Raw genomic sequence first — 14468 nt, forward strand, 5'->3', positions numbered from 1 at the left:
CACAAGTCACACAGAAGAGACAGCCTTTGCCAAGAATCAGAGTCTGCATTCCAGAAAAGCCATGTTCTGGCCAAGCTAGGTATTTTTAACTTTTGCCACAAGGAAATAAATTTCTTGAAGCAAATTCTTAACTTCCTATTGTTTTTCAACAGCAGGTAACTCTTTTTAACAAAGCTGTGAGAACTGCCTAAAATTGGTGGGTGACAGTTACCTTACTTTGAATGAAATTTTAAAAAGTGAGCATAATGGTATTCAATTAAACAGAGTTGGAGAAGTACAGGAAAAGCTAGTCTTATCAGGCTAAGTGTTATAAAGAGCAGGGAGTGAGAAGCATCACTGATTTTTAAAACATGAGGCCACATCCTATTTCTGTAATCCTAAATTTACATTTCTGCCAGTCTGTGTATATTCCATCAATAAAACATTACACAGCAAATAAACTGGGACTTAATTAAGGAGATAATGATGCAAAGTTTCATTTATTCATGAGCTTCATTGGCCCAGTTCAATCTTCCACTTAGAAATCTAATCCTTTAATACCAGCAAAGTATAGTTTTTTTTCCAGCTCAATTATTAAGAATCAATAGCCTTTACTGGCAACATTTTAAAGTGATTTCAAATAAGAGTATGGAAGCTAAACATTGAAACAATGAAACTCCGAAAGGTTTCAGAAAGAAAGCCAAAGCTCCTCTCTCCACTCATTGTATCAGTGGTCAATTCAATTAAACAAACGTCTCCCAGAACCTTGTGGAAGGTGATGGAAACACAGAGGAAAAAACGAAGCTTCCCTGTCCTCTCCTCCCTGCACAAGAGCTTAGTGGCCTGCCCCTGGAGAGAGGGCATTATTCCTTGAAATGCCCTCTCAGAAGACCGAGGGCCTGACCCAGGAAAGAAAGCCCCATAGAAGGCAACAGAAATGTGATCCTCTTTCACTTGGGTTTGAGGCCTAAAATGAAGGCTTTACCTAGAGGCCCTTTATTATCTTTACAGAGATAATCTTTACAGGGACCTTATATCCCAGAAAAGACCTAAAAAAAGCAACAGAGGATGAAGGTGGGTGCTCTAACCTTCTAGATTCATAGAGAGGAGCATTGAGTAGTATACTCTGAGGAGTATGTTTTCAGAGAATATCTGTGATCTTACTGGTGATACAGAGCAGCACAGGTGAGTGTCAGTCATAACTAAGTTTGGGATATTTTGTAGCTAAACCTTAGAAGAGTGCCTGTAGACAACAGTGGTTACAAATACAGGCTCTGGATTAGACAGACCTGAGTATGAATCCCAAGACTATCACCTCTAGCTGAGAAAACTTGGACAAATTATTGGATACCACCAGGCCTCAGTTCCCCAGCTGCAAAATGGGGAAAATAAGAGTATCTACCACATGGAGTTGTTGTGAAGATAAAATAATATGCACTTGCATGGTGCCAAACAAGAAACCATAGCTGTTGCTACTATTGGCAAAATAAAGGCTTTCAGAGGTACTATGGTAAAAAAAAAAAGAAAGAAATCCGCTGCCCTGGCTGCTTTGGCTCAGCACTTAGAGCATCAGCCCTCAGACCAATGAGTCACGGGTTCCATTCCAGTCAAGGATGTGAACCTCAGTTTCAATTTGTCCCCGACCTTGGTCAGGGTCCTGCAGGAGACAGCCAGTAGATGCGTCTCTTTCACATTGCTGTTTCTCTCTCTCTCTCTCCCCCTTCCTTCCCACTCTATCTGAAGATAAATGGAAAAAATATCCTCAGGTGAGGATTAAAAAAAAGAAGAAGAAAAAAATCAGCTGATTTTATTTTGACACGTTTCTCAAACTTATTTGAATACTGAATAGTTTTCATTTTTTAGTGGAGGAGGGCACAGAGGGCATATTTAATGATATAAAATAACTATTTTGTGTACAGCACAGATGAATCTTCAGCCCTCTCCTTGATCAGCATGGATGCTCATTTTAAAACCCAGAGGAACTTGCACACACAGAGCAAATACTGAAAGATACTCCAATGAAAGAGGCAGCAATGAGGACTGATTATTAGAATAGAGACAGGTGTCTTTCCTTTCTGTTTCTTACTAGATCTAAGTAACTTAAACTTGGTATCCTTTTTCAAAGCAAATGAAAAACAAACAACACATGGCACCCTCAGGAAGGTGCCTAAACAGAACTCACAGGCACTGGAGGGACTTGCCAGACAAACATGTGTACCAGCAGAATAAACAATATGGAAGAAGATGCATTACAAAAATCTTGATCTTTCTTTGGTATACAAGGTAGGTATTCCCTTCCTTTCATAATTTCAGAATGCAAAATAAAACTTCAAATGAGAAAAGCTAAAAACTCAGATTCATTGTCAATATTTGCATATATTTTTCCCAAACATATATTTCTGATAGACTTTCCCATCTCCTGTCACCACACTTAGAGTTGATACGTCAAAGAGAAACCAGAGAATAATTTGTCTTAAGTGGCAGCGTGATTAGGTTGGGGATGCAGTGAGGCACCTCCTTTTTGCTGTCCCCTAAAATCTCATTTTCTTTTCTTTTTTTTTTTTTTATCCTCACCTGAGGACATTTTTCCATTTTTTGTTCAGATAGAGCAGGAGGGAGAGAGAGAAAGAGAGAGAGAGAGAAACATCGATGTGAAGGGACACATCGAGTGGCTGCCACCCGCACGACCAACCAGGGCCGGGGACAAACTGCAACCGAGGTAACGTGCCCTTAGCGGAAACCGAACCCGGATCTCTCTGGACCGCAGGCCGACGCTCTAACCGCTGAGCCAAACCGGCCAGGGCTAAAATCTCATTTTCAAACTATTTCTTCTGTTCATACACACACACACAAAAAGTAGAAGAAACCCATATTGACTTATAAAAACTAGGGCCCTTGGCAAAAAGAAATATAAACTTTCAGTTATAAGATTAAAACAGTCTGAGGATATAATGTGTAGCATGGTGACTGTATTGCATAATTGATAACACTATATTGTATAGGTGAAATTTGCTGAGAGCAGAACTTAAATGTTCTCACTAAAAAAAAAAAGTAAACGTGAGGTGATAGATGTGTCAATTAACTTGATGTGGGAAATCCTTTTATAATATATATGTATATCAAATCATCAAGTTGTGTACTTTAAATAGGTTGCAATTTTATTTGTCAATTATACCTCAATAAAGCTGAAAACAAAAAAACAAACTTAAAAAAAAAAACATAAAAAAAAAACTAGGGCCCTTATAAAAACATCTGACAAGAAAATCAGATATTTAACATGAAAACTTACTGGCTATGAAATGTCTTTCTAGAATTTTCCTGAATTCCAAATAATGACAGCAAAGCTTTGTTTAAAAACAAACACTTCCTAACTGCAGGGTGGGAGGCTGGGCACATCTCAGGGTTGGGAGGGCAGGGCAGAACACATCGACAGACTTGCATGATGACTTCGAGCATTCGATGGACCAGGACATGCCACAGGGCGACAGGACACCCAAACCAAAGGAGGGATTCTGAAGCTCTAAAGCCAACTGCCAGGCAGGAGGAGGGTGTTGCTCATAGCAGCAGCCACGGCCATTCCCGGTCACATGAAGCACACTCAAACAGTAAGACATACCACTGGTGGTCCCCGTACCACTGCCCGAGCCAGGTCCGGGGGACGAAACCACAGTTCTGTAGGTGGGTGGTGGTGGGGGAGGCGGAGTTGCTCTCTGTCCCAACCCAAAATCTTTAGGAGATGAGATTGTTTCTAAGTAATCATCTTTAATGAAGCTCTGCTCAGCGACTTTCTTCTGGACTTCTTCTAAATTGAGTGGCGATGGCACATTTCGAGGACCAGGGGTCCCTGGAGGGCCTGGGGGGCTCGAAGGGCCCAGAGCTGGGGAGTCGTCTGAATTTTCTGATGCAGCTGGTGGGGACACCACCTTTTCCCTTGGAGTCAACTCTGGAGTAACATGTTCCGGGGATGTATCAGAAAAATGGACCCACTTTTCTTCAGTATTAACAGCAACAGACTTGGGGGACAACACTGGGCCAAAAATGCTGTCCAAGTCATTGATTGATGGTAGTTTTTCAATTTTGACCTCTGTGGCTGACTGGTCATTTCCTGTGGTTAAAGTAGTTGATTTAAAACTTTAATTGACTTTAATATTATTTATATGGGGTGGGAAGGGTGAGGCAAAGCCTGGTAAATAGGTTGTCTTTCGAGGTACCTCACTGGGGATATTTCATGATGTAAAAATATCTTGATCAGAGCTGAAGGGGATGGGAGAGTTCCCTGCCTGCAGAATGTGAGCATCATCATTTTATGTGATTATTTACCCTTTTGCAAGGTGACCCGTTAGCTACTTTTACCATCATCAAAAGTGCTGAGCATGCTGTGCTCTCAAGGGCTGCTCACAAGAGTGCAGAGTGTGATCATTCTGAGAAGGTAGTGTCAGGGTCACTGCAAAGTACGGGCTTGGGGACTGCAAATTCCAAAAGGGAGGTCCCTTGTAAAAATCTGGCCTACTGAAATATCTAATACAGTTTAAAAAAAACTGAAAATCACCCTCATATTTGATTATCTACTCTAGCATATTAAATAAAAATGCCTGGTAAAACTAACTATAATATCTGTTAGTTTAAAAGAATAGCACATCATAATTAGCTGTATATCTTCCACCTTAAATATACCAGAAACACAGTACAAATATTATTTAAAGGGATATCCCCATGTGTATATTTACATACACATATACACCCCACACACAACACACATATAGATTGTTCAGAAGGCATTTACTACTTATTAGAACTGTTACATACATATATACCTGTTTAACAGGGAAGAAAATTATAAAATCATCTGTATAATTTCTTTTTTATCAAGTCTAATCAGTTAAAATCAGAGGCATAACTGATATAAATCTATCTGAAGTCATGAGACAGAAAATTATGTTTTGATAAACATCAGCATCAGTTATTCTTTTTAATTCTTATCAGTAATATGAAAATAAATTCAAAACTACCTTCTATAGCTTGGAAGAAAAGATATAACAACTGCATTGTGAGAAAGTACGCTTTTTAAAAATTGAGGTTATTCCAATTAGAAACTGTTACCTAAATAACTGCAGGGCGTGGGCAGAAGCACTTCACCTTCAAATAACCCTTCGGCTACAAGAACCAGCGTAGTGCTTCCATATTCCATGTTTGAAAGGAGTTAGTATTCAAGGTTCCAAGGCTACAGATAAATGGGGTAGCAGTTTGCATAGTCCACAATATTTATAATTTCATGGTAGATTTATTTATAGCTAACATATTTATGGCTATACAAGGGGCCAAAATGATTTGAACTTGCAAACACCTTTACCGATGACACTCGGGATGACTCCCTGTTGGGTTTGAGTTAATATAAATTTCATAAATGACTATGTCTTGCATTTGCTCTTGTTGATAAATATTCCATTCTGTAGCTATCAGTCTCACCAGGCTGCATAAATAGCAAAGGATGAAGCATGAAGCTGCAATAGAATTCTAAAGGTGATAAAGAACCACGCTCTAAAGGCCCAGACACATAAAATAACCATTACTGCTTTTGTCTTGCTAGCCCAATAAGACTAGGTAGATTATAAATTATATGAATATATAGTATTGATTTTAATGGAAGATCAAAATGTGTCTTAGAAATTATCTGTCTGGAGACATGCAGCAATTGCTTGCCATATTTCATCATCTTTGCACATCATTTTGCCATGAGATAATAAGTACTTTTATGATTACTAAGAAAAAAATTCCCCATTACCTGAGTTTACCATTGTGCTGCACATCCTGGGAAACATTTTATGTCTTTATAGACTAAATAGTTTTAATTCTGGCAAAAATTTTACCCATTCTTGGAAAATGATAAATTGTGTCTTGAGACTATTAATTTACATATCATTAAAATGAGATCCAATGAAGTGATACATCAATTAAACAATGACTTCCAACATTGAGATTTTTTTCTTTCATTATACAAGTAAACGTGGCCCTCATTCAGCAGTAATACACAGAGGAAAATTAGTTGAGAAAGTGAATTGTTTGTGAAACTTGAGAATGATTCTTTAAAATAAGTCTTCATGGTAGACTATAGTGGAAGCAGAACTGAATGCAAACATTTTCATGTTGAATCTAGTCTATAGCTTCCGAAAGATTATGGGTATGTTGAAGTCCAGGGATACTGTTCTGATTGCCAAATTGTCCTGAAACAGAGAAAGCTAAAGTTTACCTGGTGCAACTGTGAGCGGGGAGCCTGTTCGAGGTGGGGTGGCTGGTACATTTTTTGGAGGCAGTGGTGGAGGTGCTGCAAAGAGATGAGAAGCCAAATATTATTGATTACTTTCTCCCTGAGTTACACAATATTCTGCAGAGAAGCAGTATTTAAGCTTTCATTCATATTCTAATTCTTGGAAATGGAATAGCCATTAATGGTCTAAAACTGTTTTTAATTCAAAGCTAAGGGACTGATGCAGGACCCATTCAGAGTCGTCCACTTTATGATAATAAAAATTTGCCAAAAGAATGTCAGGTAATAACTAAAATAATATTATCATTTTATTCATTCATTACTTCATGACAAACCTCCTACATCCTGTACTAGGAACCAGGTACAGAGGGTTGAATAAAAGGAGTTTCTGCCCTCAAGGAATTTATGTCTGAATTCTTAAGTATCATGTTAACACATAGTTACAGTCCAGGGTGTGATCAAGGAAATGAGAACAGCATGGGTGGGGACTCAGGTGAGAGGTTTTGAACATAGTCAGGATATTATATCCAGTCTTTGGAAAGACTGGACCACATAGATTTATATAGAGTGAGTCTGGAAAGATTTCTCTAAGTTATATGTCTTAAATTTTAGTGTATTTTTGAGAGTCTGAAACAAAATGACTTGAGTTAAGGAAGAACGAACACATTACCTTGGTAAAAATTATGACTAAAACCCCCTGAAGATAGAAAAGGTATTGTGTTATGGTTTCAACCTGTCTGAAATGGACCTGTCATTTTGTGGGCAAAATTAGAAATTACTGCTTCAAGAGTACATTTTTTTTTTTTTATTCTTTTTTTATTTCTATTTTTTTTTTGGTACGTGCCCCTAGCGGGAACCCAACCCGGAACTCTCTGGTCCGTAGGCCGATGCTCCAACCGCTCAGCCAAACCAACCATGGCTCTTATTCTTTTTTTAAATGAATGTTTTCTTATCACTGATCATATCTGGTATACCCAAAGGGGTTCTAATCCTTTGAAAACACAACTTTGAAAGTTCAAGTTTAAAAAATGTCGTTGATGTTTTTTCCTATTTTATGAAGGAAATATCCTTGGAAAGACTGGATCACATGGTTTTATATCCAACAAATAGACTCTGGGCTGTAGATTAACAATTCCTTGGTTAATTCCTATGATTATTTTTAGGCACCAAAAAGCAGAGCTCTGGGGATGCTGAACTGGAAAAATTATTAATTGGTCTCTGTGAGCTTCACAGAGTAAAAATATCCTCTGCATCCCCCTCCACTCCAAACACCTTTCTCAGAGATCCAGTTTTCCTCCCATGGGATTTTTAAGGAGTACTTTCCACATGCACATCTGCTATGACAAGGCTACTGAAATGAGAACTCAATAAATCCATCAGACAGGTGGCTTGATGAAGTAGCAATCCATTCAGCCCAAATAGCCCAACTCACTGCAAGGTGAGGGGCTCTAAAGATCAGGACCTCCTTCCCCAGCCACCTGCAATAAGCTGGGCTGGTGGTCCTGCTTCAAGATAAATTTGCTGGGATCTCCTGTCTCAGCTTCTATCTGACATACAGCATTATTTTCTTGTGCTCCCACTATCATTCTTTTCTCTTAATGTGTCCCTTCTATCCTATGCAGCCTCGGTTGTTCTGTAGAACTAACAGAAACCACATCTGACTTGGTGCTGTGTGATACCTCGGTGTCGTCTGATAGCCCATTCCTGGAGCATAGTAGGTTCTCTGGCTCGTTACTCTTACATACACATCCTGAATGAATGACGAATGAATGAATGAATGAATAAGTAAGACTATGGAATATCAGAAGAGACTACCATCCAAAGTTAATTTTACTTTAACTTATGTGATTCCTGCTTTGACAACCTGCCCTTGGTCCCTTTAACTCTAAAACCTGTTAGAATAACATCTCTTCTGAATACTTACGTAGACTTTCTAAGAGTTGCCTAATTTCACTATGCAGACAGACAGTAAAATGAGTCACTTATTTTTCCAGACAGAGCAGGCACATAACTTACTTCCAGTGGGAAAAGGCCTTGTTAACTTTGGCGACTCGATGCTTGGATTAACTGGTTGGCCTGAACCCCATATCTCAGGCTGATCTAAAAGAACTGGAAACATAAAAAAGTTTTTTTCCAGGGTGAGTTTACAAAAGAAATGCCCCTAGATTTTAGAACTTCACATTTCAATTTAAAGCTGAGCATCACAGAATTATTTCCCTCCAGCCTTAGTACTAGCCACTTAACTCAGGAATGTGCTGCTGCTCGTTGTTTTCCAGCAGAGAATGGAAAGAGAAGCAGGGTGTGTGTTTTCGTACGTGTACAGGAGGGTGTCTGCATGTTTACATACAGCCAAATAAAAACTGCATTTCTTTCTGATTGGTCACTCAAGGACATTCTGAATGGACTGGCTCAGTTTCTGGCACCCATTTCAAAATCCAGACAGTAATCCCATGGAAATTTGCTTAAAGTTTGTTTAAAGTTTGCTATGAACATGCTTCAAAATTTAAAATGCCTAGGTTCTATACAGTGGTTTGCACAGTTATAGGATCTTATAGGTCTTTAAATAAACCTTTCATAGCATCATAGAGAGAAATTAAATTAGCAAAAAATGTTTGGTGAATATCTTAAGAGAACCAGAAAAATAAACAAGTGCTTATACATCTAAAGTAAATCAGGGCAATTAGGTATTGAGCCTAAGGACATTGAATCTAAGGTTTTTTTCATTTCTTTTGTCTCCTCCTTAATTTTTTTTTATTGCTATGGTAACAATGTAAATAACCTGTTCTCTTATCATGTGCCAGGCGCTATATAAGCACTGGTTGTAATCCATTATGTGGTAAAACACAAGTTGGAAAGTTAGTTAAATGTGGATTTGAATCCAACATCCAAACTTATTGTGGACCTTGGGCAAATCATTTAACCTCTGGGCTTCCCTTTCTTTATTTTTTATTTTTATTTATCTATTTAAAAATTCTTGTTTTCCTTTATTGATTTTAGAGAGAGAGAGGAAGGGAGAGGTAGAGAGAGAAACATCGATGAGAGAGAACCTCGACTGGCCGCCTCCTGCATGCCCCTCACTGGGGATTTGGCCCACAACCTGGGCATGTGCCCTGATCAGGAATCGAAATGGCAACCCCTTGGTGTATGGGTCGATGCTCAACTACTGAGCCACACTGGCCGGGCGATTTTTTATTTTTTTAAAAATATTTATTTTCTTTATTGATTTTAAAGAGAGAGGAAGGGAGAGAGAGATAGAAACTTCGAGGAGGGAGAACATTGATTGGCCTCCTCCTGCATGTCCCCCCCACTGGGGATTTGGCCCACAACCTGGGCATGTGTCCTGACCAGGAAGCGAACTGCATGGACTGATGCTCAACCACTGAACCACACTGGTCAGGCATTCCCTTTCTTTATGTGATTATTAAAAGCAATTTCAGAGGCACTAAGAGGATTAAAGAAGTATATACATATAATGTATAAAAATGTATATAAATCACTTACTAAAAGGCTCATAGCTATTATTATTTGTGTTTAATTGTCACAACATCACTATATGGTTGGTGTTAGTACCATTTGCAGAAGGGGAAATCAAAGATTAGAGTGATTAAACAACTTGCCAAGAGAACACATGGTGAAAGCAGAGGAGCTAAGGTCTGGTCCCAGGCATGCATACCTGACTCCAAAATATGTTTTTCCCAGGCCTTTTAAACTAGTAACAGAAAAAATCAATCCAAAGAAGTGAGGGTGTATAGATATGACAGGTCAGTGTGGGTACTGAAAGAGCAAGTGTGCTTGGTGCAACTGATGGAACTTTACACAACTTCAGGGGCCAAAACCACCTAAAGAACAATCAAGCCAGGCACATTGACAAGGTCAGGGGTGTATCTCCTCTCCATCACAAACCTCAAAGATGATCTTAGCTCTGTTTTAACATAAAAGTAAACATTCTTTTTTTTTTTTCCTTTATTGATTTTAGAGAGAGAGGAAGTGAGAGGGAGAGAGAGATAGATATATCGATGAGAGAGAACATTGATTGGCCGCCTCCTGCATGGCCCCCACTGGGGATCAGGCTCACAACTTGGGCATGTACCCTGATCGGGAATCAAACTGGCAACCTCTTGGTGTATGGGTCGATGCTGAACCACTGAGCCATACCGGCCGGACAGTAAGCATTCTTTAAAGATGTAAAGCAGAATTTTTTTTTTTTTTATCTTCACCCGAGAACACTTTTCCATCCTTTGTTCAGATAGAGTGGGAGGGAGGGAGAGGAAGAGAGAGAGAGAGAGAGAGAGAAACATCGACGTGAAAGGGACACATCGAGTGGCTGCCACCCGCACAACCAACCAAGGCCGGGGACAAACTGCAACCAAGGTACGCACCCCCAGCAAGAACCGAACCCGGGTCTTTCTGAACCGCAGGCCAACGCTCTAACCGCTGAGCCAAACTGGCCAGGGCTAAAGCAGCATTTTTAAAAAGGATTCAGTGATGTTCAATGAACACCACTTCCACTTTTAAGAACCATTTTCTATTTTGTATATCAGGTTCCACACAGTTATGAAATTCTTTAATAGGTAGATTCAAATGACACAAATCTAAACCCACCTTCAGTCACTACATGACTATGTCCTTAAGAACAAGATGATCATTGATGTTAATAAGAGAACTGATAATCTTGTCACAGGGCGTAAGTTGTAGACAAGTCACTAAAGGAGTATTTAGGGATGTTTCATATACATTTTCCTAACTAAATCATGACAAAATGTTTGGATGTGACTGACTGCTAGCTATCTTCCAGCACATTCTCTCCATTTCTCTATAGTTCAAGAGTTTTAGCTGGCCTTGCGGCACTAACTGATCTATGATGGGTGCTGGTTGGAAGTAATGTGTCTCTGCCAGATTTGGCTCTTACAAGGACTGGCAGTGAGGTCCACTGGCCCTTCTCCACCCCCACCCCCAACTCCTTTCTTCTGACTGGGAGATGATGGGAGCTGGAGCAGCCCCCTCAGACTGAGAGATGAAGGTCATATGTTGCGAACACCAGAGCCAATTTACAGTCCTATACTGTTTACTTTGAGACTGTTAATGTGAAACAGAAATAAACTTTTACCTTGTTGAAGTCACTGCACTTTAGTGCCTCTCTGTTACAGTAGCTCAGCCTCCCCATTATGCTCCCAAGTTTTTCTCTCCTTAATACTTAAACTTAATTTCCCTCACCAATGGATCCTAAAAAAAATTTTATTTTATATGTACCATAGTGCTCTTAAATCAAATGCTGTTTTTATATAAGAGCATTTAAAAATTTTTTTTGAAATCTTCACCCGAGGATATTTTTCCATTTATTTTCAGACAGAGTGGGAGTGGGAGAGAGAGAAAGAGAGAGAGAAAAAACATCGATGTGAGAGAAACACATTGATTGGTTGCCTCCCATCCGACGCTGACTAGGGCCGGGGACCGAACTGCAACTGAGGTATGTGCCCTTGACTGGAATCAAACTTGAGACTCTGGTCCATGGGCTGACATTCTAACCGCTAAGCCAAGTCAGCCAGAGCTATAAGAGCATTTTATATTACCAAACATAGCTACTGGAGATCTGACGATACATTAAAAATATGCCTCAAAACATATATATTTACTTTAGGTAAGTTAATGAAAAGGAAAAAAATCTACAGATATACATATTTTCCCTACCTTCTGTCTTCTGTTCATCAAAAGCTGATTCTAATGGTGGGCCAAAGAGGGGAGCTAAGGCCATGGTGTCATCTGGAGGTTTTTTGCTAAATCATACACATTAAAGCAAAACAGAGAGAAAAGAAATATTAATGCTGAAATGCATAGATGAGCTTTCACATATTTTTCACAGTAAGGCAGATGTGTGTGTGTGTGCACTTGTGTCTGTCTGTATGTATGTATATAAGTTTCCATAGGTCTAGAAAGTATATACAAGGATGTCAAATGTATTATGGACAAGAGACTTGGTAGGAGATAAGATCCCTGATTCTCAATGGGGGACCATGGTGCCATTGCAGTAAGTTGAAGGAGAGAAACTTTCAATGCATCGTGATTCTCCATACCTAAAAGAGATAACAGTTTATTGTAAAGCACATTATTCTCTCTTAATGTCTTCCAAACCATTGATATTTGTCTTCGCCACATCTCTGTGTTGTAGTTAATGCAGTTTATAACTAGTGAAAGTCAGGCATAAGGAGGCTAAGTGATAAGCCACCCAGGGAGTTGTGTTTGAATAAAAAACTAGGTCTTCCAACTTCTAACTGCATCCATCCTTCCCTCCTACCTAACAGCCTAGTTATAACCTCCTAACACCTTAATACAGTTCATCTCAGAAAGAACGAGAGTATTGAGGAATAAGAGAGAAAAGGAGGGTAATATGTTAAACTCTCATCCTTTTCCCCAATTATTACTTAAACTCATCATTAATGAAAGGTTCCATAATGTTCTCCATTTCTTCCCCAGATTAATCCTAATGAGTTCTCATTACTTGTGGTGGGAGGTAAGAAGTGAAAGGGAGAATGGAGGGGTTGGAGAAGAAGGGAAAATGAAAAAGACTAAGCTTTTAAATAGGAGTCTTCTTGGAAAACAATGTGCATTTGTATAATACTTGCTTAATTCAATAAATACACAGTATAAAATATAATATTTTGGCCCCCCACAACCAAAACAAAACAGAAGATTCCTTTGGAGTGTGGCAGGTGGAATGTATCATGAAGTTATTATATTCAATAATCATACTTCAGCTTAGATTTCAGACCCCAAAGGATCTCTTCACACAGACTTGCAATCCTCCCATTAGTGAGGGGACTGCATATTCTAATAGTTACTGTAGATGACTACAGAGTATTTTCCTGAAGGTCTCCCTCAGGCTGCACTTGTGAGAAATGATAACATATTTGAATTATACTATGAACTTACACATATGAGCAAGTCCTTTTTGTAACAGGAGCTGAGAGTTTAGCCCCAACGATATTGGCTAAATTGTTAAGAGTAGTGATGCATTGCATATAACACAACCAATGTCTTTCACACTCACCTTATAAGTTCTGGAGTTGGTGTGGAACGCCTGGGTCTGGCCACTTCTTCACCTGATGTACAGGACAAAGGAAACTTTTAGGAATATATTTTTTCCCATTCCTTACTTATCTGTCTTATGAGCTATGTTTGGAAACACTTAGAGATTTAAGTTCCATCAATAAACAACTCAACATGAAAGCTCTGCAAAACAAACCCTCTCCCCTGGCAGTGCAAGTCTTCTATTAGGCACATGTAGTAGCATTTTCTCTGGCATTTGTAAAACCTAATTAACCAAGGAATTACCATGCTAAGCCATCAAACAGAAGAGTTGTACACTGTAGAGCTAGAGGAGTAGCATATCATTCTTCAAATGTCTGCTGCCTTGATCAGTTCTGCTTCCCAATTACCATAAGAGAACACCAAGCAGGCCATATGTACATAGTACACGAATCCAGCATGCTCTGCCTGTTTTTTTTTTCTTGAAACGCCAAAATGTTATACCTTTAACCAGGAACCATAAATTTAGAATTCCCTAGAATGTGCTGTATGCAGCAGAGGAAAATCGTGCCCTGTGTATATTATAAGCTATTACATGTCACCTTAGCTGACTAGAAATTTTATATCAAATGACACAAGAATGGGTAAGTTGTACCTATCTTCAGTTCTTTCTGCCCCTTCCTCTCCCCACCCCCACCACCAAGCACACACTTGATGAACTTTATTTCTAAAGTCAATTGATACAGCAAGAGTTGACAAATATAGGAAATAGCAAAGTTTTTCCAAAAAACATATGCATTTTTAGAATTTAAACATTAACCATTCAGAACCCAACAAGCCCCTTTATCATTACAAGATTTCTTTGCAGTAAAAGATATTTGTAAGTCTTAAAAATCAAGCCCAAAAGTATGTAAGTCAAATGTACATATGCTTCAAGATCCAAGGAACTTATTCCTTCTTTTAAATTGTACTCTATTTTGGATAGCTAAGATATACTTACTGGATAAGTTCCTTTTAATTGCACCCTAGAATTAGAAATAGACACTATAAGGTTTAAGACCACATATGTTATGTACAATATGTATATTTCCATTATTGCAATTAAACTGAACTTAATGAAATGCAGATGAAGAAAAATAAATTTTTCTCAGAATCACATTCAAATTCGAAATTGTAGACACACTCATATAAATCAGTTTTT

At 38.8% G+C, this 14468-nt stretch overlaps 1 protein-coding gene across 16 annotated transcripts in view; it reads right to left on the bottom strand.

Annotated features, from left to right (window-relative positions):
* SGIP1 (SH3GL interacting endocytic adaptor 1) overlaps window positions 1-14468 on the bottom strand; it is a 211995-nt gene that overhangs the window by 61175 nt on the left and 136352 nt on the right. For 8 of the 16 annotated variants that reach the window (XM_036255785.1, XM_036255793.1, XM_036255782.1 and 5 more), the window contains 6 exons: window positions 14268-14292; window positions 13290-13341; window positions 11933-12018; window positions 8261-8353; window positions 6227-6301; window positions 3596-4084 (listed from right to left, as the gene is read on the bottom strand). In XM_036255785.1, coding sequence (XP_036111678.1) covers window positions 3596-4084; window positions 6227-6301; window positions 8261-8353; window positions 11933-12018; window positions 13290-13341; window positions 14268-14292 — 820 coding nt within the window. The remainder of the gene's footprint in view (window positions 1-3595; window positions 4085-6226; window positions 6302-8260; window positions 8354-11932; window positions 12019-13289; window positions 13342-14267; window positions 14293-14468) is intronic. The other 8 variants (XM_036255792.1, XM_036255789.1, XM_036255788.1 and 5 more) reach the window with 1 other exon arrangement.

This window comes from Molossus molossus, unplaced genomic scaffold (assembly GCF_014108415.1).
Source record: "Molossus molossus isolate mMolMol1 unplaced genomic scaffold, mMolMol1.p scaffold_m16_p_12, whole genome shotgun sequence".
NCBI classification, from domain to species: Eukaryota; Metazoa; Chordata; class Mammalia; order Chiroptera; family Molossidae; genus Molossus; species Molossus molossus.